This window comes from Dendrobates tinctorius, unplaced genomic scaffold (genome assembly GCF_039654945.1).
Source record: "Dendrobates tinctorius isolate UK_male_01 unplaced genomic scaffold, ASM3965494v1 ptg000086l, whole genome shotgun sequence".
Classification (NCBI taxonomy): domain Eukaryota; kingdom Metazoa; phylum Chordata; class Amphibia; order Anura; family Dendrobatidae; genus Dendrobates; species Dendrobates tinctorius.
The window spans coordinates 68,776,295-68,802,396 of NW_027361754.1; the positions used below are offsets into that span (position 1 = coordinate 68,776,295).

The 26,102-nt window shown below is 44.1% G+C and overlaps 1 protein-coding gene across 1 annotated transcript in view; it reads left to right on the forward strand.

Annotated features, from left to right (window-relative positions):
• Positions 1 to 7,895: 7,895 nt before the first annotated feature.
• LOC141097981 (membrane-spanning 4-domains subfamily A member 4A-like) overlaps positions 7,896 to 26,102 on the forward strand; it is a 61,511-nt gene continuing 43,304 nt past the window's right edge. Inside the window, exons 1-2 of the mRNA XM_073585552.1 lie at positions 7,896 to 7,961; positions 9,355 to 9,521. Coding sequence (XP_073441653.1) covers positions 9,357 to 9,521 — 165 coding nt within the window. The 5' untranslated portion in view covers positions 7,896 to 7,961; positions 9,355 to 9,356. The remainder of the gene's footprint in view (positions 7,962 to 9,354; positions 9,522 to 26,102) is intronic.

Sequence of the window (26,102 nt, forward strand, 5' to 3'; positions counted from 1 at the left end):
CCAGTTCTTTTTCTTCTTGGCCCAGGTAAGACGCTTCTGGCGTTGTCTATTGGTCATGAGAGGCTTGACTAAGAGACATTTTTAAATGCTTAGGAAGCCTTTGCAGGTCTTTTTTGTTAATTATTCTAATTTACTGTGATGCCAAAGGAGCCCCAACCAAGTATTGAGCACATTTACTGAAATTACATCTCAGTAGGCCAAAATTTCGGATTTTAAAATCATTTTTTCAAGCTGGGGTTATAAAGAATTCTAATTAACTGAGATAAAGACCTTTGGGTTTTAATTGTCTGTAAGCCATAATCATAATAATAATAATAATACATTTTATTTCTATAGCGCCGACATATTCCGCAGCACTTTACATTTCAGAGGAGATTTGTACAGACGATAGACATTACAGCATAACAATAATCACATAGATCATAACAGATACCAAGAGGAATGAGGGCGCTGCTCGCAAGCTTACAGTCTATGAGGGAAAAACGGGAGACACGAAAGTTGGGTGGTAACAATTGCCCTGATTGTTCCTACCAGCCATAATTTTAAGTGCTTAACAGTACAGACACAGAGGGCTAATGGATGCATAAAGCATGTGGGAACATGATACCGGGAACCTGGTTATGGTAAAACTTTTGACTGTGCCACACAGGGATAGATTAGGTTAAAGGGGTTGTCCAGGCTTTTAACATAATCTCAGTGCATATCTGGGCTGCAGAATGCTGACAATAAGTAATTTACCTTCTGTGGCCAGTTTGCAGGGTTTGCTAGATATCATCTCTTGCTTGTAAAAAACGTCCAGGGGGGGGTGTTCTGGCATTGAAATGAGAACTGGTCGTTTCCTCCTACTCTACTAAAAACATGCCCTCTATAGCAACAACCCAAACCCTCCATAGCAACAGGCCCTCCCCGACCACATGAACAAGCCTATCCCTCCTCACACAATAACAAATCCTGCCCCTCTAGCAGCCTCAGTGCAGAGAGCAGAACCACCCAGCTGCTCCACCCCCAGACACACACTGAACAGTGATCTATGGAAAGTGAAACTAGTGAAGAGGAAATGACCTGTTCTCATTTCAATGCCAGAACACACCCCCCCTGGACGTTTTTCTTACAAGTAAGAGATGATATCTTGGAAACCCTGTAAACTGTCCCTGAAAAAATCCCCCCCAAAGACAAAAAATGTTTTAATAATAATAATAAAAAAAAAAAATGTATCTGCAAACTGATGTATACAGTGTATGGGATAATAGTGCATTAGCAAAGGCAGTTGCAAATAAAGGGGGTAAGATATCAATCAGAACAGATACACAATCATTTAAATGTTCTTAAGCAGCATTAATGTACATTTCTCACATCACAAAATGCTGCTATTGCCTCTAATCCCCAACAACACATTTTTCATATTTCATCATGCCCAAAACAATGAGCCATTGATCGCTCAGGCTCAAAATTGCACTGTCCCAAAAAAAAAAAAAAAATCAGCAAATTAACAAATATGTAAGAACTTAGCTCATGGCCACTGAAAAATCACCTCAATATATATAGTAGGCGGGGTGATAGTACTTTGACAAAGGCAGTTTCAAATAACGGGGGTAAGGTATCAATCAAAACAGATATACAACTATCTGAGTATTCTTAAACAGCATTAATAAACATTTCTCAAATCACCAACCGCTGCTATTACCTCTAATCCCCCATAACAGCATATTTTCATATTGCTTCATGCCCAAAAACAATAAGCCATTGATCACCCGGCTCAAATTGCACTATCCCCAAGTATTAAATCAACAAAATTGACAAATATGTAAGAACTTAGCTCATGGCCAATGAAAAATCGCCTCGACGCGTTTCCCTCCCGTAAAAGGAGTTCATCAGGAGGCCCATGATGTATTATGAATGCTCCCTCCGAGCATCAGATGTCATGCCTGGTTGATTGATACCTGCAACCACGCATGACATCTGATGCTCGGAGGGAGCATTCATAATTAGTGTTGAGCATTCCGATACCGCAAGTATCGGGTATCGGCCGATACTTGCTGTATCGGAATTCCGATACCGACTTCCGATATTTTTTCAATATCGGAATTCGGCATCGGAATCGGAAGTTCAGTTGATTGACGGCCTGACGTCATCATGATGCGCGGTGTGTGCGCATCATGATGCGCCGTCATTTCGGGCCTTCCGGGGGTCTCTGCCGGCCTGCCGGGGGGCTGTGCCGGCCTGCCGGGGGGCTGTGTGGACTGCCCGGGGTCTGTACCGGCCTGCCGGGGGGCTGTGCCGGCCTGCCGGTGGTCTGTGCACCCTGTGGGGGTCTGTACCGGCCTGCCGGGGGGCTGTGCCGGCCTGCCGGGGGGCTGTGCTGATGTCCGGGGGTCTGTGCAAGCATCGTCCGATGGGACTACAAGTCCCATCGGGCGATGCCTGCTACCATGACAGTGATTGACACATTAGCCAATGATGGGACAGTAGTAGTCCCATCATCCGGCTAATGTGTTAAATGTTAAAAAAAAAAAAAAAATACTACATACATACTACATGCATGCTACATACATGCTACATGCATGCTACATACATACTACATATATACTACATACATACTACATACATACTACATGCATGCTACATACATACTACATATATACTACATACATACTACATACATGCTACATACATGCTGCATGCTACATACATACTACATACATACTACATGCATGCTACATACATACTACATGCATACTACATACATACTACATGCATGCTACATACATACTACATGCATGCTACATACATACTACATATATACTACATACATACATACATACTACATACATACTACATGCATGCTACATACATACTACATGCTACATACATACCACCTATATACTACATACATACTACATACATGCTACATACATACTGCATGCTACATACATACTACATGCATACTACATACATACTACATGCATGCTACATACATACTACATGCATGCTACATACATACTACATATATACTACATACATACTACATACATGCTACATACATACTGCATGCTACATACATACTACATGCTACATACATACTGCATGCTACATACATACTACATGCATACTACATACATACTACATGCATGCTACATACATACTACATGCATGCTACATACATACTACATATATACTACATACATACTACATACATGCTACATACATACTGCATGCTACATACATACTACATACATACTACATACATACTACATGCATGCTACATACATACTACATGCTACATACATACCACATATATACTACATTCATACAATACATACATAGACATACAGTACATATAACATAGAGTAACATACTTACCAATACTTGTCACATTGTTCCCCGAAGCCATTGTCTTTTCCGGGATAAATATTAACATAACAAACCACAAAAATACTCACCCACGATCCGAAGCAGTCCACGAGTGTGTCCCACGACGATCTTGGGTAGAGAACTGCAGCATCAGATGATGCTGCCGTTCTCTACGGGCTGCAGGAATCCAATGACGGAAGGTAGGTATCCTTCCGCACTGTATTCCTCCGCCACTTAAAAAAAAAAAGTCCCTAGTCTCACTTTATGCCATTGCTGTGTGGGAAATTCCCACACAGCAATGGCATAAAGTGAGACTAGGGACTTTTTTTTTTTAAGTGGCGGAGGAATACAGTGCGGAAGGATACCTACCTTCCGTCATTGGATTCCTGCAGCCCGTAGAGAACGGCAGCATCATCTGATGCTGCAGTTCTCTACCCAAGATCGTCGTGGGACACACTCGTGGACTGCTTCGGATCGTGGGTGAGTATTTTTGTGGTTTGTTATGTTAATATTTATCCCGGAAAAGACAATGGCTTCGGGGAACAATGTGACAAGTATTGGTAAGTATGTTACTCTATGTTATATGTACTGTATGTCTATGTATGTATTGTATGAATGTATTGTATGTATGTAGTATATATGTGGTATGTATGTAGCATGTAGTATGTATGTAGCATGCATGTAGTATGTATGTAGTATGTATGTAGCATGCATGTAGCATGCATGTAGTATGTATGTAGTATGTATGTAGTATATATGTAGTATGTATGTAGTATGTATGTAGTATATATGTAGCATGTATGTAGTATGTATGTAGCATGCATGTAGCATGCAGTATGTATGTAGCATGCATGTAGTATATATGTAGTATGTATGTAGTATGTAGCATGCATGTAGTATATATGTAGTATGTATGTAGTATATATGTAGTATGTATGTAGCATGTATGTAGTATGTATGTAGCATGCATGTAGCATGCAGTATGTATGTAGCATGCATGTAGTATATATGTAGTATGTATGTAGTATGTAGCATGCATGTAGTATATATGTAGCATGCATGTAGTATATATGTAGTATGTAGCATGTAGTATGTATGTAGCATGCAGTATGTATGTAGCATGCATGTAGTATATATGTAGCATGCATGTAGTATATATGTAGTATGTAGCATGTAGTATGTATGTAGCATGCAGTATGTATGTAGCATGCATGTAGTATATATGTAGTATGTATGTTGCATGTAGTATTTATGTAGCATGTATGTAGTATGTTGTATGTATGTAGCATGTAATTTTTTTTTTTTTTTTTTTTTTTTTACATTCAACACATTAGCCGGATGATGGGACTACTACTGTCCCATCATTGGCTAATGTGTCAATCACTGTCATGGTAGCAGGCATCGCCCGATGGGACTTGTAGTCCCATCGGACGATGCCTGCACAGACCCCCGGAGCCTGCACAGACCACCGGCAGGCCGGCACAGCCCCCCGGCAGGCCGGCACAGCCCCCCGGCAGGCCGGCACAGCCCCCCGGAGCCTGCACAGCCCCCCGGCAGGCCGGCACAGCCCCCCGGCAGGCCGGCACAGCCCCCCGGGGCCTGCACAGACCACCGGCAGGCCGGTACAGACCACCGGAGCCTGCACAGACCCCCTGGCAGGCCGGCACAGCCCCCCGAAAGGCCCGTACAGACCCCAGAGAGGCTGTACAAGGGCAGGAAAGGGTTTTTCTTATTCCGATACCGGAAGTCCCATAGACTTGAATGGGACTTCCGGTATCGGAATCGGCGATACCGATACTTTTTTTAAAGATCGGCCGATACCATCCGATACGATACTTTGAAGTATCGGACGGTATCGCTCAACTCTATTCATAATACATCGTGGGCCTCCTGATGAACTCCTTTTATGGGAGGGAAACGCGTTGAGGCGGTTTTTCATTGGCCATGAGCTAAGTTCTCACATATTTGTCAATTTTGTTGATTTAATACTTGGGGATAGTGCAATTTGAGCCGGGTGATCAATGGCTTATTGTTTTTGGGCATGAAGCAATATGAAAATATGCTGTTATGGGGGATTAGAGGTAATAGCAGCGGTTGGTGATTTGAGAAATGTTTATTAATGCTGTTTAAGAATACTCAGATGGTTGTATATCTGTTTTGATTGATACCTTACCCCCGTTATTTGAAACTGCCTTTGTCAAAGTACTATCACCCCGCCTACTATATATATTGAGGTGATTTTTCAGTGGCCATGAGCTAAGTTCTTACATATTTGTTAATTTGCTGATTTTTTTTTTTTTTTTTTTGGGACAGTGCAATTTTGAGCCTGAGCGATCAATGGCTCATTGTTTTGGGCATGATGCAATATGAAAAATGTGTTGTTGGGGATTAGAGGCAATAGCAGCATTTTGTGATGTGAGAAATGTACATTAATGCTGCTTAAGAACATTTAAATGATTGTGTATCTGTTCTGATTGATATCTTACCCCCTTTACTTGCAACTGCCTTTGCTACTGCACTATTATCCCATACACTGTATACATCAGTTTGCAGATACATTTTTTTTTTATTATTATTATTATTATTATTATTATTATTATTAAAACATTTTTTGTCTTTGGGGGGGATTTTTTCAGGGATAATTCTAAGTTATTACCCCTGTCTCCCTTGGCCATATGTTCTGACACCCTCTTTCCTCTTTCTGGGTGAGAAGTGTAGGGGTCAGTAAGGGTCAGCCCACGTGGAGCGGGGGCACCACAGTAACGTAGGGTGTAAAAGCTCCGCTGTCAGGCAGGGAGACACCTAAATAGGGTTATTTAGACCCCTTTTCCTCCCAAAGCAAATGTTTACAAATCTGCCAAAAATTAGAGTTTTTTCCAGTTACTATTCCTTATATTTTTGTCTTGGTGGTTTGTGGCAAGGGGTTATTATCTATTATATTTTTGTCCCCGGCCATCTGTTGTACTCCAAGCTGATGTCATTTAGATAGGAGTCAACAGGGTGATTAGGGAGAGCCGCCGAGGAGCGGGGGCGCCATTTGCGTATCAAGAGGGTGCCAACCTCCGCTGTCAGGTAGGAGAGAGATATAGGGCCCTATAGGGACAAATAGGTTTGTGACCCTCTACCTGACATTGGAACGACTCTCTAGTGTTTGTGGCTGGATTTTGAAAATCAGCAATAAGCCTATTTTTGTTTGCCTGTTTTTTGAAGTTTTGAAAACTTTTTAATGATTGGTTAATAAAGTATCTTTTAAGGATTGATTTTTTTGTATATGAGCCATTGAATAATTAATCCAGAATTATATTTAAACCCTGTAAACTGGCCACAGAAGGTAAATTACTTATTGTCAACATTCTGCAGCCCAGATATGCACTGAGATTATGTGAAAAGCCCGGACAACCCCTTTAATGTCTTGAGGGGGTAGGCCAGTCTGAATAAATGCATTTTCAGGGCACGCTTAAAATTGTGGGGATTGGGGACTAATCGTATTGACCTGGGAAGTACATTCAAAAGAATTGGTGCAGCATGTGTATTGTCTTTGAGACCGGAGTGGGAGGTTCTGATTATTGAGGATGCCAACCTCAGGTCATTAGCGGAATGGAGGACACGGGTAGGGTGGTAGACAGAGACGAGGGAGATGTAGGGTGGTGCTGAGCCATGGAGAGCTTTGTGGGTGAGGGTAATAAGTTTGTACTGGATTCTGGAGTGTAATGACTGGCACAAGGTAGAGGCATCGGTGTAACGAATGATGAGGAATATGATCCTGGCTGCAGCATTCAAGACAGCTTGGAGGGGGGAGAGTTTGGTAAGAGGGAGACAGATTAGTAGAGAGTTACAATAGTCAAGACGAGAATGAATAAGAGAAACAGTAAGAGTTTTTGCAGAGTCAAAAGTAAGAAAAGGTCGAATTCTAGAAATGTTTTTGAGGTGCAGATAACAAGAGCGAGCCAGTGATCGAATGTGGGGGGCAAAGGAAAGCTCAGAATCAAGTATGACCCCAAGACAGCGGGCATGTTGCTGGGGAGTAATAGTGGATCCACACACAGAAATGGCAATGTCGGGCATAGATACATTAGTGGAGGGAGGAAACACAAGGAGTTCAGTCTTTGACAGGTTCAGTTTCAGATATAGGGAGGACATGATGTTAGACACAGCGTTTAGACAATCACTGGTGTTTTCTAGAAAGGCTGGCGTGATCATCAACATTAACAGAAATAAACACTTGAAATAGATCACTCTGAATGTAATGACTCTATCTAATATATGAGTTTCACTTTTTGTATTGAAGAACTAAAATAAATTAATTTTTGATGATATTCTAATTTTGTGAGAAGCATCTGTATATTTTTATTTTTTATTTTCTTTAACATTTATAGGCAACATTGCATTCTGCTGATGTCTTTGTTCAAAAACTTTTTTAAAAAAAGCACCCAAACAAAGGAGAAAAAATGCTATGCACACTGAAAAGAAAAAGAAGCAGATCTGAACTGGCACATTTTCCAGAAACGCAAATACATAGTTCCTCCTCCCTGTTGGGTGTCACGTGATTGCTGAACCATTTCTACATTTCTCCTCCATACTCTCAGCTCTAACGGGGAGGAAATCTCAGGGTAAGTCTTCAGATCACAGCTATGTTACTAATGATCTATAGAGCCTGGACTCCAGACTGATATGTTGTGCGAAACTACTGTCAGGACAGGAGAGAATTAATTCTCCTTGTGTGATCAGATCACTAAACTGACACATTGTAACCAGCTCTATATGGCCTGTACACTCAGGGTGTTATCATCCACTGACAGTAAGCAGGGATCTTGGTAAAGGGGAGAAACTAAAAACTAAGTGTAATGGACAGCTACAGATGAGATCCTTAATAACCAGACACTTTATAGTAAAGTTATTCATGTTTTGGCTAAAGCTAGAACTTTTATTTCCAATTCTATTGATTGCCCAAGCGGATCAGTCACCGGATTTCACAATACAAAGTGCAGACATTATTAACCTCTTCCTACTATGGCCAGTAGTTTTTTACTTTTTTACTCTTGTTTTCCAAGTGCTATACATTTTCTATTTTTTTGCTTTTTTGCATGTTAAGCTGCAGTTTTGTACTCCATCACTTAATTTACCCTATAATCTACTAGGCTACGAGAAAAACGGGAAAAAGGATTCTGAGGCTCCATTCAGACGTCTGTTTTTTACTGATAGCACTTGTACCTATAACAGTCTATGGCTCAGTTCACATGTCAGATTTTTTCGTCGTCCGTTCAAAATCGCGGAGGCATGTTCGATATTGATCCAAGCGTCATATCAAAATTGTCAATGCAAGACTATGGGTTTGTAAAAAAACCTGACAGCATATGGACGCCATCCGCTTACTCTCCACTTTTCACCTACGGATAGGAAAAAAAAAAGTTTCTCCACCTTCTTCTACCTATTAGTAAAAAAAACTGATCAAACTCTGCCAAAACTTGGGCAGTTTTTCTGGTATGTCAAAAATACTGACGCCTGAATGAGTCCGTAGGTGGAATAGAAAAGCAAAAATAATTCCGGTATTATTGCTCTGGTTTCGTATTTATAACTGTATGATAAAAATGATTTGATAACTTTATTCTGTTGGTCAGTAAATATTTTGAGGCCTGCTGGCAAATGAGGTGAAATATGGGACCATCCCGATCGGGTACACCTTGTCGCGGTGGGATGGTTTTTACGTTCTTTTGGTCAAAATATTATCAACTAAGTACCCTATGTTATAAATATATGTACTATTACTATTTATTTACTGCAGGATATTTGCTTGCTGTTTTTATCCTAGGTTTTGACAGTTTTATTCTATAGCTCTTTGGTACTGTTTATCACATATGTTTTTTTGCATTTTTGTTGTGGCATGTTTTTAAACCTATAGCCTTACTGTTTAAATTGTAAACTTTAAGAGATTTTCTATATAAACATTAAGAAAATATATATTTTTTTAAATACTATGTAACTCATCTGTCGGTTTTTTAATAGTCATGTCTACAGTGGTACCAGATGCGGGAGGGGTCGTGGTTATCTCTCAAGTGAGACCACAAAATAATCAAGGAAATGGACTTGAAGAAGGAGAGACCTGCGATGCTCCAGCCAGCATGCCCAAACCAGTCGTTACATTTTACAGTGGCGAACCCGAAGTTCTGGGGGTAGGTCCATGTCATATAGCTGTTAGAGACGAGCAGGTCATAGTTGCATAGTAAGGTAGAAAAAAAAAGACATACAGGTGTGAAAGAGAGTTTACCCCCTTCCTGATTTCCTATTCTTTTGCATGTTTGTTGCACTTAAATGTTTCAGATCACCAAGCAAAGGTAAATATTAGGCAAAAATGACACAAGTAATCACAAAATGCAACTTTTAACCCCTTAGTGACAGCCAATTTGCTGCTTAATGACCATGCCAATTTTTACAATTCTGGCCACTGTCACTTTATGAGGTAATAACTGGATCCCAGTGATTCTGACATTGTTTTCTCGTGACATATTCTACTTCATGATAGTGGTAAAATTTCTTCGATATGACTTGGGTTTATTTATAAAAAAAACGGAAATATGGCGAAAATTTTTAAAATTTTGCAATTTTCAAACTTTTCATTTTTTTGCCCCTAAATCAGAGAGATATGTCACACAAAATACTTAATAAATAGCATTTCCCACATGTCTACTTTACATCAGCAAAATTTTGGGAACAAATTTTTTTTTGTTAGGACGTTAGAAGGGTTAAAAGTTGACCAGTGATTTCTCATTTTTATAACACAATTTACAAAACCATTTTTTAGGGACCACATCACATTTGAAGTCACTTTGAGGGGTGTACATGACAGAAAAAAACCCAAAATTGACACCATTCTAAAAACTGCACCCCTCAAGGTGCTCAAAACCACATTCAAGAACTTTATTAACCCTTTACGTGCTTCACAGGAATTGAAGCAATGTGAAAGGAAAAAAATCAACATTTAACTTTTTTTTTACAAACATTTTACTTCAGAACCAATATTTTTTTTATTTTCACAAGTGTAAAAAGAGCAAATGTACCACAAAATTTGTTGTACAATTTCTCCTAAATATGTCGATACCCATTATGTGGGGGTAAACCTCTGTTTTGGCGCACGGTAGGGCTTGGAACAGAATGAGTGCCGTTTGACTTTTTCAATGCAGAATTGGCTGGAATTGAGATCGGACGCCATGTCGCCTTTGGAGAGTCCCTGATGTGCCTAAACAATGGAAACCCCCAACAATTGACCCCATTTTGGAAACTAGACCCCTTAAGGAACTTATCTAGATGTGTGGTGAGCACTTTGAACCCCCAAGTGCTTCACAGAGTTTATAATGCAGAGCCGTGAAAATAAAAAATAATTTTTTTTCCAGAAAAGTGATTCCTTAAGCCCGCTATTTTTTATTTTCACAAGGGTAAAAGGAGAAATTGGACCAGAAAAGTTGTTGTGCAATTTGTCCTGAGTACACTGATACCCCATATGTGGGGGGATCCACTGTTTGGGTGTATGACAGAGCTTAGAAGGGAAGGAGCGCCGTTTTGGAATGCAGACTTTGATGGAATGGTCTGCGAACGTCATGTTGCGTTTGCAGAGCCGCTGATGTGCCCAAAATAGTAGAAACCACCCACAAGTGACCCAGTTTTGGAAACTAGACTCCCCAAGGAGCTTATCTAGATGTGTTGTGAGAACTTTAAACCCCCAAGTGTTTCACTAAAGTTTATAACGCAGAGTCATGAAAATAAAAAAATCATTTTTTTTCCTCAAAAATGATTTTTTAGCCCACAATTTTTTATTTTACTAGGGTAACAGGAGAAATTAGACCCCAAAAGTTGTTGTCCAATTTGTCCTGAGTACCCTGGTACTGGTACCCCATATGTGGGGGGAACCACTGTTTGGGCACAAGTCGGGGCTCGAAAGGGAAGTAGTGACGTTTTGGAATGCAGACTTTGTTGGAATGGTCTGCGGGCGTCATGTTACATTTGCAGAGCCCTTGATGTGCCTAAACAGTAGAAACTCCCTACAATTGACCCCATTTTGGAAACAAGACCACCCAAGGAACTTATCTAGATGTGTGGTGAGCACTTTGAACCCCTAAGTGCTTCACAGAAGTCTATAACGCAGAGCCGTTAAAATAAAAAATAATTTTCTTTTCCACAAAAATGATTTTTTTTAGCCCCCAATTTTTTATTTTCCCAAGGGTAACAGGAGAAATTAGACATCCAAAGTTGGTGTGCAATTTGTCCTGAGTATGCTGATGCTCCATATATTGGGGTGAACCATAACCCTAACCACAACACACCCCTAACCCTAATCCCAACCCTAACCACAACCCTAACAACAAACCTGACCCCAACACACCCCTATCCCTAATCCCTAACCCTAATCCCAACCCTAATCCCTAACCCTAATCCTAACCCCTAATCCTTACCCTAACAAGAATCCTTACCCTAACCCTAATCCCAACCCTACCCCTAATCCCAACCCTAATCCCAACCCTAACCCTAATTCCAACCTTAACTCTAATTCCAACCCTAACCCCAGCCCTAATTCCAACCGTAATCCTAATTCCAACCCTAACTTTAGCCTAACTTTAACCCTAATGGGAAAATTAAAATAAATATATTTTCTTTATTTCATTTTTCCCTAACTATGGAGGTGATAAATGGGGGGTTTATTTACTATTTTTTTAAAATTTTGATCACTGTGATAGGGTCTATCACAGTAACCAAAATGGACAAATAGGAAAATTCTTCCTATTGTTGCTGGGTGCCGTCTGGCAGATCTCGGCGGGTGCACTGCGCATGCGCCCACCATTTTCTTGCCGGAAGAAGATGGTGGCACCCATGGAGGGAAGCATGAGGGCTGAGGAGCACCGGGAGGTACCTGGGGGATCGGGGACCCTATTTCTCTCTCCTCTGATGTGCGACCGATCACATCAGAGGAGAGAGAAATTAAAATGCACATTGACTTATTTTTTTGCGGTCGCCGTTATACGGGTAATAATGGTGATCGCAAAACCAGGGTCAGTAAAAACCGACCCGAATCATGTTCTCTGGGGTCTTGACTACCCACAGCAGCCGAGACACTGGAGAAAATCCGACTCTAGGGGGCACTATACACTTTATTAACGGCGCTGTGGTTTAAGTATCCTTAACTACCACCGTTAAAAGGCATATTGGTGGCCGTTAAGGGGTTAAATTAAGGTCTTTATTATTAAGAGAAAAAAAAATCCAAACCTACAGGGCCCTGTTTGAAAAAGTGATTGCTGCCCCCCCTTAAACATAAATTAACTGTGGTTTATTACAACTTTGGGAAGCTGAGTTCAAATTCCCTAGCCAAACCTGTTTTCAATCAAGAAATCACTTAAATAGGACCTGCCTGACAAAGTGAAGTAGACCAAAGGATCTTCAAAAGCTAGACATCATGCCATGATCCAAAGAAATTCTGGAACAAATGAGAAACAAAGTAATTGAGATCCATCAGCCATTTCTAAAGATTTGGGACTCTGGCGAACCACAGTGAGAGCCATTATCCAGAAATGGTGAAAGCTAGGAATGGTGGTGAACCTTCCCAGGAGTGGCCAGCTGACTAAAATTACCCCAAGACCATAGAGACAACTTTTCCAAGAGGTCAAAAAAGATGCCGCAACAGCATCCAAAGAACTGCAGGCCTCACTTGCATCAGTTGAGGTCAGTGTTCGTGACTCCACCTTAAGAAAGAGATTAAGCAAAAATGACAGGCATGGAAGAGTTCCAAGATGAAAACCACTGCTGAGCACTAAGTACATAAAGGCTCATTTCAGTTTTGTCAGAAAACATATTGATGATCCCCCAGACTTTTGGGAGAATACACTGTGGACTGACGAGACAAAAGCTGAAGGTGTAAGTTCCATTATATCTGGCATAGAAGTAATGCAGCATTTCAGAAAAGGAACATCATACCAACAGTAAAATATGTTGGTGGTAGTGTGATGGTATGGGACTGTTTTGCTGCTTCAGGACCTGGAAGACTTGCTGTGGTAAATGGAACCATGAGTTCTGCTGTCTGCCAAACAATCCTGAAGGAGAATATCCATCCATCTGTTCATGAACTCAAGCTGAAGCAAACTTGGGTTATGCAGCAGGACAATGGTCCAAAACAGACCAGCAAGTCCATCTCTGAATTGTTTAATAAAAGCAAAAGTAAGACTTTAGAGTGGTCTAGTCAAAGTCCTGACCTTAATCCAATTGAGATGCTGGGGCATGACCTTAAAAAGGTGGTTCATGCTCAGAAACCCTGCAATGTGGCTGAATTACAACAATTCTGAACAGATGAGTGGTCCAAGATTCCTCCAGAGTGCTGGAAAAGACTCACTGCAAATGCTTGATTACAGTTGTTGCTGCTAAGGGTGGCCCAACCAGTTTTTAGGTTTAGGGGCAATCACTATTTCACACAGGGCCCTTTAGGTTTGGATTTCTTTTTTCCTTAATAATAAAGACCTTTATTTAAAAACTGCATTTTGTGTTTACTTGTGTTAACTTTGTCTAATATTTAAACTTGTTTGGTGATCTGCAACATTTAAGTGTGACAAACATGCAAAAGAATAGGAAATCAGGAAGGGTCAAACACTTTTCCACACAACTGTATATACATTAAGTTTAACGAAAGATTAGGAGAGGATATTGAAAAAAGGAAAAGGGTATAAGAACAACCATAATGCATGAACCAATCTGTCCTATAAGAGCAAAGCTTCCTTCTTCATCTAGAGTAGAGTTGAGCGACTTTTGGTTTTTTAGGGTCGAGTTTAGTTTCGTGAAACCCGACTTTTCCAAAAGTCGGGTCGAGCAAGATCGTCCGATTATAGGGAAAAGTCGGGGTCGTCCCGAAACACGAAACCCAATGTAAGTCAATGGGGAATAAAAGTCGGCAGTGAGAGGAGGACAGGAAACACACCTACAGTGCTCATTTGAATGCCAAAAGCATCAATTCTTCTTACTTAAGCTTGTCAACCTTAATTAACTTCATAATACAAGTTACGCACTGAAAAATGGGGGTTATTTGGCTAAAGTTGTGGGGGGGAGGGCTGGCTGCAGGTTTTCATGTGCCCTGGGCGAAAGAGCGCCCCTTTAACACATACCACGACTCATCATGCTCCGATACGGCAGAGAAATAGCGGTATAGTACAATGAAAAATACTTCACTTTTTACATCTCATGACAAGGCCCATCTATTTCTCCATACAGAATCATTGGTCCCATATAATGTTTGAAACAGTATATGATGAGCTCCACATAATGCTACAGTATATGTTGGTCCCCATGGATGAAGCTCCACTGTCTTATGGGCCCAAATAATGCTCCAAACATAATGGGCCCCATTTCTAATGCTCTAGTGTATAATGGGCCCTGTAAATGCTGCTCCAGTGTCTGATGTCCACCTTTGGAATGTTCCAGTGTATGGTGGGCCCCATCTATCATTCTCCAGAGTATAGTGCTCCCCAAAAATTGCTGTCCCAACATTGAAAACAATCAAATAAGTCTCCTCGCTAGGGAATCCCTGTACTAGTCTGGACTCCTCGTCGTCCCCATCTTCCATCTCACTGCACAGTATTTCAACCTTGCAAGTGCTGTGATCCTGAGCAAGCAGGGGGGCACACTCGTTGGCGACGGCACTGGCACAGGGCCTCTGATAGTACGGTGGTGTGTCTGATGGCGGGTGGGCCGAACCTGCACTTTCATCTGCAGCTTCCTCTTTGTCACCGTGTAAGATGGAACTGTATATGGGAAGGGTAACCTGAGTTTCATCAGGGTCAGATTCAGGCCGTGTAGTGTGCGAGGGGAATGTAGTGGTCTGGGTCAATGTACCAGCAGATTCATCGAGCAGTGGCTGGGCATCAGTGCACTTGTGTCTCCCCCAGGAGTACGGTCGCCACAGTGGCATTACCTTCTTCCTAGGGAGTGTGATGTCATGCTTGGGAGCAACGAACGATCTCTCTAGCAGGTTAACTGTTTGGGCGGCGTTATTCCCACGAGTCATGACCCTCCAAACAGCGTTCATGAAGGCAAAGTGTTTGTTTTACGTGGGCAGTATGGTTGCAAAGCTGAACCTTAAAGGAATGTCCAGAAGGGCACCACCAGGAGTGGAGCCTACGGTTAAATTCGACTCCACCTGGGAAACCTCAACCATGCCAGCTACAGAACAGATGCACACATTGCAAGCTTAATTCCGTTAACGAACGAGACTCCGTCATGCCCCGCGGTCCGAGTCCGGCTTACTAGAGGGACACGTGAGGCTCTGGAACATGAGATTGGCCAATAACTGGTGTGTCATGCCCTTACATGTTCGTGGCTGCATGTGCGCTACACTGAAAAGGCCAGCGTTTGTCGCTTACAGGTGCAGATAACCCGCTGAACAACGTCAGTGATGGGGATCACTGATTACAATTATTACCCGCGAACAATGATTTCCCAGTAAGTGCAGGTCAACTGCAGTTCCGGAATTAGGCCTAACCGTCATTCCTGAAAAAATGAAAAACTTACGTGTGCAAACCACAGGTGCTGTAGCTTGCTTAACAGCTCACCAGCCGTTCTCACGCCCAGTATGGATTGCACGTGATTGCACAAAGGTTAGAAAGGGTACCGTATCCCCGGATAACATGTATGGATAGCGTACACATTCAAAATATATGTCTCAGGAGGTAGGCTCAGACGGTGTTAGGCCCAGTATGGATTGCACGTGATTGCACAAAGGTTAGAAAGGGTACCGTATCCCCAGATAACATGTATGGATAGCGTACACATTCAAAATATATGTCTCAGGAGGCAGGCTCAGACGGTGTTAGGCCCAGTATGGATTGCACGTGATTGCACAAAGGTTAGAAAGGGTACCGTATCCCCGGATAACATGTATGGATAGCGTACACATTCAAAATATATGTCTCAGGAGGCAGGCTCAGACAGTGTTAGGCCCAGTATGGATTGCACGTGATTGCACAAAGGTTAGAAAGGGTACCGTATCCCCAGATAACATGTATGGATAGCGTACACATTCAAAATATATGTCTCAGGAGGCAGGCTCAGACAGTGTTAGGCCCAGTATGGATTGCACGTGATTGCACAAAGGTTAGAAAGGGTACCGTATCTCAAGATAACATGTATGGATAGCGTACACATTCAAAATATATGTCTCAGGAGGCAGGCTCAGACGGTGTTAGGCCCAGTATGGATTGCACGTGATTGCACAAAGGTTAGAAAGGGTACCGTATCCCCGGATAACATGTTTGGATAGCGTATGCATTCAAAATATATGTCTCAGGAGGCAGGCTCAGACGGTGTTAGGCCCAGTATGGATTGCACGTGATTGCACAAAGGTTAGAAAGGGTACCGTATCCCCGGATAACATGTATGGATAGCGTACACATTCAAAATATATGTCTCAGGAGGCAGGCTCAGACGGTGTTAGGCCCAGTATGGATTGCACGTGATTGCACAAAGGTTAGAAAGGGTACCGTATCCCCGGATAACATGTATGGATAGCGTACACATTCAAAATATATGTCTCAGGAGGCAGGCTCAGACGGTGTTAGGCCCAGTATGGATTGCACGTGATTGCACAAAGGTTAGAAAGGGTACCGTATCCCCGGATAACATGTATGGATAGCGTACACATTCAAAATATATGTCTCAGGAGGCAGGCTCAGACGGTGTTAGGCCCAGTATGGATTGCACGTGATTGCACAAAGGTTAGAAAGGGTACCGTATCCCCGGATAACATGTATGGATAGCGTACACATTCAAAATATATGTCTCAGGAGGCAGGCTCAGACGGTGTTAGGCCCAGTATGGATTGCACGTGATTGCACAAAGGTTAGAAAGGGTACCGTATCCCCAGATAACATGTATGGATAGCGTACACATTCAAAATATATGTCTCAGGAGGCAGGCTCAGACGGTGTTAGGCCCAGTATGGATTGCACGTGATTGCACAAAGGTTAGAAAGGGTACCGTATCCCCGGATAACATGTATGGATAGCGTACACATTCAAAATATATGTCTCAGGAGGCAGGCTCAGACGGTGTTAGGCCCAGTATGGATTGCACGTGATTGCACAAAGGTTAGAAAGGGTACCGTATCCCCGGATAACATGTATGGATAGCGTACACATTCAAAATATATGTCTCAGGAGGCAGGCTCAGACGGTGTTAGGCCCAGTATGGATTGCACGTGATTGCACAAAGGTTAGAAAGGGTACCGTATCCCCGGATAACATGTATGGATAGCGTACACATTCAAAATATATGTCTCAGGAGGCAGGCTCAGACGGTGTCAGGCACAGTATGGATTTGACGGCCCAGATTACACAGTGGAGGAGCAGGGAGAGGTAAAGATTGCAAATGCTGGGGCCCTGCCCAAGCAAGGGGGGCCCACTCGAGGGCGTCGGTACTGGCACTGGGCCCCTCATAGTACAGCGGTGTGTCTGACGGCGGGTGTGCACCACCACCGTCAGAGACACTTGATTGCACTATGAGGGACCCTATGCCAGTGCCCGCGCCCAAGAGTCGGCCAACCCACCTGTCCAGGGCAACGGCACTCGCACGGTGTCGTGCGCTAGGTGGTGACCCCGGCCATGGGGGGGGAGGCAGCACAGTTAGGGAGTTTTAGAAAGTGGCATATGTTGATGTTGGACATTCAGCTGATGCAAAAGGCGAAATAGGTCAAGTTCCAGGAAGAGGTGGACCAAAGCAAGCCATTTTTCTGTCACCCTATGTGTCATCAGGGGAAGGTGGGACAAAATCCTTGGAAACCCATGCATGGTTCATTTTAATGAAGGTTAGATCATCCACATTTTGGGTTGACAGACGGGTCCTTTTTTCTGTCAGGATTGATCCAGCTGCACTGAAGACTCTTTCCGATAGCACACTTGCAGCTGGGCAAGCGAGCTCCTGTAAGGCATATTGTGCCAATTCAGGCCAGGTGTCCAGTTTAGCGGCCCAATAGTCAAAGGGGAATGACCTGTGTGGGAGAACATCGATATGGGAGGAAAAGTAGTTAGTAACCATGGTTGACAACTGCTGTCTCCTGTCACTTTCCATCGATGCAGTATTACCAGTTGTGTGAGCGGTATTTGAAAAATCAGTCCACAACATTGTCATGAAACCCCTGTCTCCAACGCCACTTCTGCTGTGTGCACCACGAACACCTCTGCCAAGCTGCCCCCGGCCCGTACGGCTCGTTGTGAGAACCATCACCGCTGCTGTGTGCTGGGAATGCCTCAAGCAACCGATTTACCAGAGTTGCTTGTTTATTAGCCAATATTAGGTCAAGGTTCTCCTTTGGCATGATGTTTTGTAATTTGCCTTTATAGCGTGGATCCAGGATGCTGGCCAACCAGTAGTCGTCATCGTTCATCATTTTGGCAATGCGGGGGTCCCTTTTTAGGATCCGCAAGGCATAATCTGACATGTGGGCCAATGTTCCCGGTGTCAATGATGCACTGCGAGTGCTGGTTGGAGGAGCACTTTCTGGCAAATCCACATCCCTCCAGTCACGAACAAACCCTGTACCAGACCTTGCCACGCCAACATTTTCACTTGCCCCACGAGATGCATCCTCCTCCCCTACGTAATCATCCCCATCATCCTCCTCCTCCTCCTCTTCTTCCTCCACCTCGTCCAGGAGAGGTCCCTGAGCAGACAATGGCTGAATGTCATCAAGGATTCCCTGCTCCTCTTCCTCCTCATCAACATTGGCTGCAGATGCCTGCTCCTTAAGGTGCGTCAAAGTTTGCATGAGCAGACGCATAAGTGGGATGCTCATGCTTAGGATGGCGTCGTCTGCGCTTACCAGCCGTGTGCATTCCTCAAAACACTGAAGGACTTTACAGAGGTCTTTCAGCTTCGACCACTGCACACCTGTCAACTCCATGTCTGCTCTCAAAGTGCCTGGCCGTGTATCCTCCCACAAATGCATTATGGCCTGCCTCTGCTCGCACAGCCGCTCCACCATGTGCAGGGTGGAGTTCCACCTTGTTGCAATGTCGATAATGAGGCGGTGGTTGGGAAGGTGGAGCAATCGCTGCAGCTTCTGCATACGAACGGAGTATACAGGCGACCGGCGGATGTGCGCGCACAGTCTTCGCACCTTCTGGAGCAGGGCTGTTAACTCCGGATAATTTTTGAGGAAGCACTGCACCACCAGGTTCAAGGTGTGAGCCAAGCAAGGTATGTGGCTGAGTTTTGAAAGGGCTATGGCTGCCACAAAATTACGGCCGTTATCACTAACTACCTTGCCTGCCTCAAGATGTACACTGCCCAGCCATGACTCAGTTTGTCGCTTCAAGTACTCGGCCAGCACCTCGGCGGTATGTCTGTCGCCCAAACACATCATCTGCAACACAGCCTGCTGATGCTTTCCACTAGCTGCTCGATAGGGGGACACATCGTGTGCAACAGTGGCAGCTGCAGATGGAGTGCTCGTACGACTGCGCTCTGTGGACGAGCTTTCGCTTCTGGAGGAGGAGAAGGAGGAGGAGGAGGGTGGAACGCCTACAGCCAACTGTTTCCTATACCGTGGGCTAGGCAGCACTGTCCCACCACCGCTGTCCCCTGTGGACCCTGCATCCACCACATTAACCCAGTGCGCAGTGATGGACACGTAACGGCCCTGGCCATGCCGACTGGACCATGCATCAGTTGTGTCGGCCGGCTCGCGTCTCGGCGGTGCGCCGACTTCCGGGTCACGTGGGGCCCCACGTGTTTCCGGCTTTCGGCTGCCCGTGTGAGCGCGATCCGGCGGACGTGACGTCACCGGGGGGCCGCGCGGCCGCAATGATGGTTCTGGTATGGATTGTATTTAAATTCAGACCCAGCACCTTAAGCCTTATTCCCCCTGATGAAGGCACGCCGAAACGCGCGTTGGGGTTGGTAGGTCGGTCCGAGAGGGTTGCCTCTTGCCTACAAGGTACCTGTATTCTTATATATTTTGTTTATTATTGGTGGCATTCACCCCTTGTATGTTGTGTGATCCTGTTTCGGGGATGGTATATTTGCCAGCATGGGTACCTGGCATGTATTAACTGTTGGCATATTATCATGAGTGATTGATATATTCACAATACCCTGCTGTTCATTGCTACTCCCCTGCGACATACCTACCTGGGTTTTCTGTATGTGGTTGTTATAGCCTTTTTCCATCATTCAGCCCTTTTACATGCATGTTTGTCTGTATATATGTGTATACATATTTTTATATATACCAATAAAATTGTTTTTATTTAGCGTTTGACCTTTTGACTGTATTTGCCTTTTGTCTGTGAGTTCACATTGCAGTTGGTCTTCTTTTGTCCTCATTATGGTGGTTATGTGAGATTGTGGCTGTGTCCATTATAATACTTTTTCATCCTCTCATCCACTATGTTCATTGGACTACTTTCTTATCAGTTGTGAGGTGCACCTTTCCGCTCACTGACTGCTTGAGTGCATGGACAATGCGGTCTTTCACATGATGGTGGAGGGCTGGGATGGCTTTGCGAGAGAAGAAGTGGCGACTGGGTAGGTCTTAGCGTGGTACTGCATAGGCCATGAGTTCACGGAAAGCTGTTCTTTCCACCAACCGAAAGGGCATCATCTCAAACGAGATTAGTTTGGCAATGTGGGCGTTCAAACCCAGTGTACGCGGATGAGAGACTGAGTACTTTCTTGACCTACTCATAGTGTCTGGGAGGGTGAGCTGGACTTGAGAGCTGCATATGGTGGAAGTAGCGGTGGACAGGGCGGACTGAGAGAGGGTTGATGATGGTGATGGAGTTGGTGTTCTTTCTGATGGCCTAGAATCAGTCTTTCGTTGATATAACAGTGGGATTCCCTGACTGCTGTGGCCTTGCAACGACACCTCAACATTTGCTGCTGTGCTAACCGGTGGGCTTACAGTGGGGGAAACAATGTAGCGTTGATGACTACCTTCGTTGTGATCAGTTGCACATGTGGCACTTGAGGTTTGGTGTTGTGTCCACGCTTGCAAGTGCATGCTGGTTAAATGTCTAAGCATGCAACTGGTATTCAAATTTTTCAGATTTTTCCCTCGGCTAAAGGTCTTTGCGCACTTCTTACAGATAACCTTGGCCTGATCATGAGGATTTTGTTCAAAAAAGTGCCACACTGCACTCTTTCTACTTTGGCAGACATTTTGCGGCCTAGCACGCTGTGATCTTTTGACCCTCTGGACAAGCTGTCCAGCTACTCTTTTGATGTTTGGAACCTGTCTTTGGAGTGCTCCGGGCCTGCCAGATAACAGCTGTTGCGATGTCGATGTCTGCTGTGGATGCTCCTCATCTGAGCTATTGGAAGCAGCACCCTCTTCCCCCAATGGATGCCAATCTGGGTCAACAACTGGGTCATCCATCACCTCCTCTTCTATGTCATGTGCACCTTCCTCTGTGTCACCGTGTACGGTGGTATAGTGTGCGGGAAGGGGCACCTGAGTCTCATCAGGGTCAGAATCTGGCTCTGTACACTGCGAGGACAATGTAGTGCTCTGAGTGAATGTACCAGCAGAATCATCCATCAGCGGCTGTGCATCAGTGCACTCCATGTCAGATTCATCTTGGCCTGGGTAATTCACCATTTCACTTGATAATCCAGGCATGGTATGTGAAAACAGCTCCATGGAGTAATCAGTAGTATGGCCTGCGTCATCCTTCAATCTTGGTTGGGGTGAAGGACACAAGGAAAGGTGTGGTTCATGAACATGAGCCTCCAATGACAACTCAGTGCTTTTACTTTTTACAACTGAAGAAGAGGAGGCGATAGAGCTGGAGGCTGAGTCAGCAATGTAAGACAAAAGTTTTTCCTGATGCTCTGGCTTTAAAAGCGGTTTGCCAACTCCTAGAAAACTAAGCGTTCGAGGCCTTACAGTATGTAGCCAGACGATGACGCAGGCTCAACACCTCCTGCATTCGGTCCTATTTTGCTCTTGCCACTACCATCAGATCCACCACCAACACCATCATTACCAGCTGCCAACCCCTGCCCAATTCCACGGCCTCTTCCACCAGCCTTCCTCATTTTTGGTAGAAATGTAGACAAAATCCAACAAACTATATAGTATGTAAAACAAGGTACAAGGTGTCTATAGGACAGGGGAGATTTTGAATTTCTGCACACACTTTTGGACACTGGACACTTTTGGATTGTGTGAGGCCCACTGATATCTGAGCGCTATGTGACAGGCTCGATGGCACAGCTGTGACCTAAGTGACTAGAGAATAAGTGAGATTTTGAATCTCTGCACACACTTTTGGACACTGGACACTTTTGGATTGTGTGAGGCCCACTGATATCTGAGCGCTATGTGACAGGCTTGATGGCACAGCTGTGACCTAAGTGACTAGAGGATAAGTGAGATTTTGAATCTCTGCACACACTTTTGGACACTGGACACTTTTGGATTGTGTGAGGCCCAATGAATATCTGAGCGCTATGTGACAGGCTCGATGGCACAGCTGTGACCTAAGTGACTAGAGGATAAGTGAGATTTTGAATCTCTGCACACACTTTTGGACACTGGACACTTTTGGATTGTGTGAGGCCCACTGATATCTGAGCGCTATGTGACAGGCTTGATGGCACAGCTGTGACCTAAGTGACTAGAGGATAAGTGAGATTTTGAATCTCTGCTCACACTTTTGGACACTGGACACTTTTGGATTGTGTGAGGCCCAATGAATATCTGAGCGCTATGTGACAGGCTCGATGGCACAGCTGTGACCTAAGTGACTAGAGGATAAGTGAGATTTTGAATCTCTGCACACACTTTTGGACACTGGACACTTTTGGATTGTGTGAGGCCCAATGAATATCTGAGCGCTATGTGACAGGCTCGATGGCATAGCTGTGACCTAAGTGACTAGAGGATAAGTGAGATTTTGAATCTCTGCACACACTTTTGGACACTGGACACTTTTGGATTGTGTGAGGCCCACTGATATCTGAGCGCTATGTGACAGGCTTGATGGCACAGCTGTGACCTAAGTGACTAGAGAATAAGTGAGATTTTGAATCTCTGCACACACTTTTGGACACTGGACACTTTTGGATTGTGTGAGGCCCACTGATATCTGAGCGCTATGTGACAGGCTTGATGGCACAGCTGTGACCTAAGTGACTAGAGGATAAGTGAGATTTTGAATCTCTGCACACACTTTTGGACACTGGACACTTTTGGATTGTGTGAGGCCCAATGAATATCTGAGCGCTATGTGACAGGCTCGATGGCACAGCTGTGACCTAAGTGACTAGAGGATAAGTGAGATTTTGAATCTCTGCACACACTTTTGGACACTGGACACTTTTGGATTGTGTGAGGCCCACTGATATCTGAGCGCTATGTGACAGGCTTGATGGCACAGCTGTGACCTAAGTGACTAGAGTATAAGTGAGATTTTGAATCTCTGCACACACTTTTGGACACTGGACACTTTTGGATTGTGTGAGGCCCAATGAATATCTGAGCGCTATGTGACAGGCTCGATGGCACAGCTGTGACCTAAGTGACTAGAGGATAAGTGAGATTTTGAATCTCTGCACACACTTTTGGACACTGGACACTTTTGGATTGTGTGAGGCCCAATGAATATCTGAGCGCTATGTGACAGGCTCGATGGCACAGCTGTGACCTAAGTGACTAGAGGATAAGTGAGATTTTGAATCTCTGCACACACTTTTGGACACTGGACACTTTTGGATTGTGTGAGGCCCACTGATATCTGAGCGCTATGTGACAGGCTTGATGGCACAGCTGTGACCTAAGTGACTAGAGGATAAGTGAGATTTTGAATCTCTGCACACACTTTTGGATACTGGACACTTTTGGATTGTGTGAGGCCCACTGATATCTGAGCGCTATGTGACAGGCTTGATGGCACAGCTGTGACCTAAGTGACTAGAGGATAAGTGAGATTTTGAATCTCTGCACACACTTTTGGACACTGGACACTTTTGGATTGTGTGAGGCCCAATGAATATCTGAGCGCTATGTGACAGGCTTGATGGCACAGCTGTGACCTAAGTGACTAGAGGATAAGTGAGATTTTGAATCTCTGCACACACTTTTGGACACTGGACACTTTTGGATTGTGTGAGGCCCAATGAATATCTGAGCGCTATGTGACAGGCTCGATGGCACAGCTGTGACCTAAGTGACTAGAGGATAAGTGAGATTTTGAATCTCTGCACACACTTTTGGACACTGGACACTTTTGGATTGTGTGAGGCCCACTGATATCTGAGCGCTATGTGACAGGCTTGATGGCACAGCTGTGACCTAAGTGACTAGAGGATAAGTGAGATTTTGAATCTCTGCACACACTTTTGGACACTGGACACTTTTGGATTGTGTGAGGCCCAATGAATATCTGAGCGCTATGTGACAGGCTCGATGGCACAGCTGTGACCTAAGTGACTAGAGGATAAGTGAGATTTTGAATCTCTGCACACACTTTTGGACACTGGACACTTTTGGATTGTGTGAGGCCCAATGAATATCTGAGCGCTATGTGACAGGCTCGATGGCACAGCTGTGACCTAAGTGACTAGAGGATAAGTGAGATTTTGAATCTCTGCACACACTTTTGGACACTGGACACTTTTGGATTGTGTGAGGCCCACTGATATCTGAGCGCTATGTGACAGGCTTGATGGCACAGCTGTGACCTAAGTGACTAGAGTATAAGTGAGATTTTGAATCTCTGCACACACTTTTGGACACTGGACACTTTTGGATTGTGTGAGGCCCAATGAATATCTGAGCGCTATGTGACAGGCTCGATGGCACAGCTGTGACCTAAGTGACTAGAGGATAAGTGAGATTTTGAATCTCTGCACACACTTTTGGACACTGGACACTTTTGGATTGTGTGAGGCCCAATGAATATCTGAGCGCTATGTGACAGGCTCGATGGCACAGCTGTGACCTAAGTGACTAGAGGATAAGTGAGATTTTGAATCTCTGCACACACTTTTGGACACTGGACACTTTTGGATTGTGTGAGGCCCACTGATATCTGAGCGCTATGTGACAGGCTTGATGGCACAGCTGTGACCTAAGTGACTAGAGGATAAGTGAGATTTTGAATCTCTGCACACACTTTTGGATACTGGACACTTTTGGATTGTGTGAGGCCCACTGATATCTGAGCGCTATGTGACAGGCTTGATGGCACAGCTGTGACCTAAGTGACTAGAGGATAAGTGAGATTTTGAATCTCTGCACACACTTTTGGACACTGGACACTTTTGGATTGTGTGAGGCCCAATGAATATCTGAGCGCTATGTGACAGGCTTGATGGCACAGCTGTGACCTAAGTGACTAGAGGATAAGTGAGATTTTGAATCTCTGCACACACTTTTGGACACTGGACACTTTTGGATTGTGTGAGGCCCAATGAATATCTGAGCGCTATGTGACAGGCTCGATGGCACAGCTGTGACCTAAGTGACTAGAGGATAAGTGAGATTTTGAATCTCTGCACACACTTTTGGACACTGGACACTTTTGGATTGTGTGAGGCCCACTGATATCTGAGCGCTATGTGACAGGCTTGATGGCACAGCTGTGACCTAAGTGACTAGAGGATAAGTGAGATTTTGAATCTCTGCACACACTTTTGGACACTGGACACTTTTGGATTGTGTGAGGCCCAATGAATATCTGAGCGCTATGTGACAGGCTCGATGGCACAGCTGTGACCTAAGTGACTAG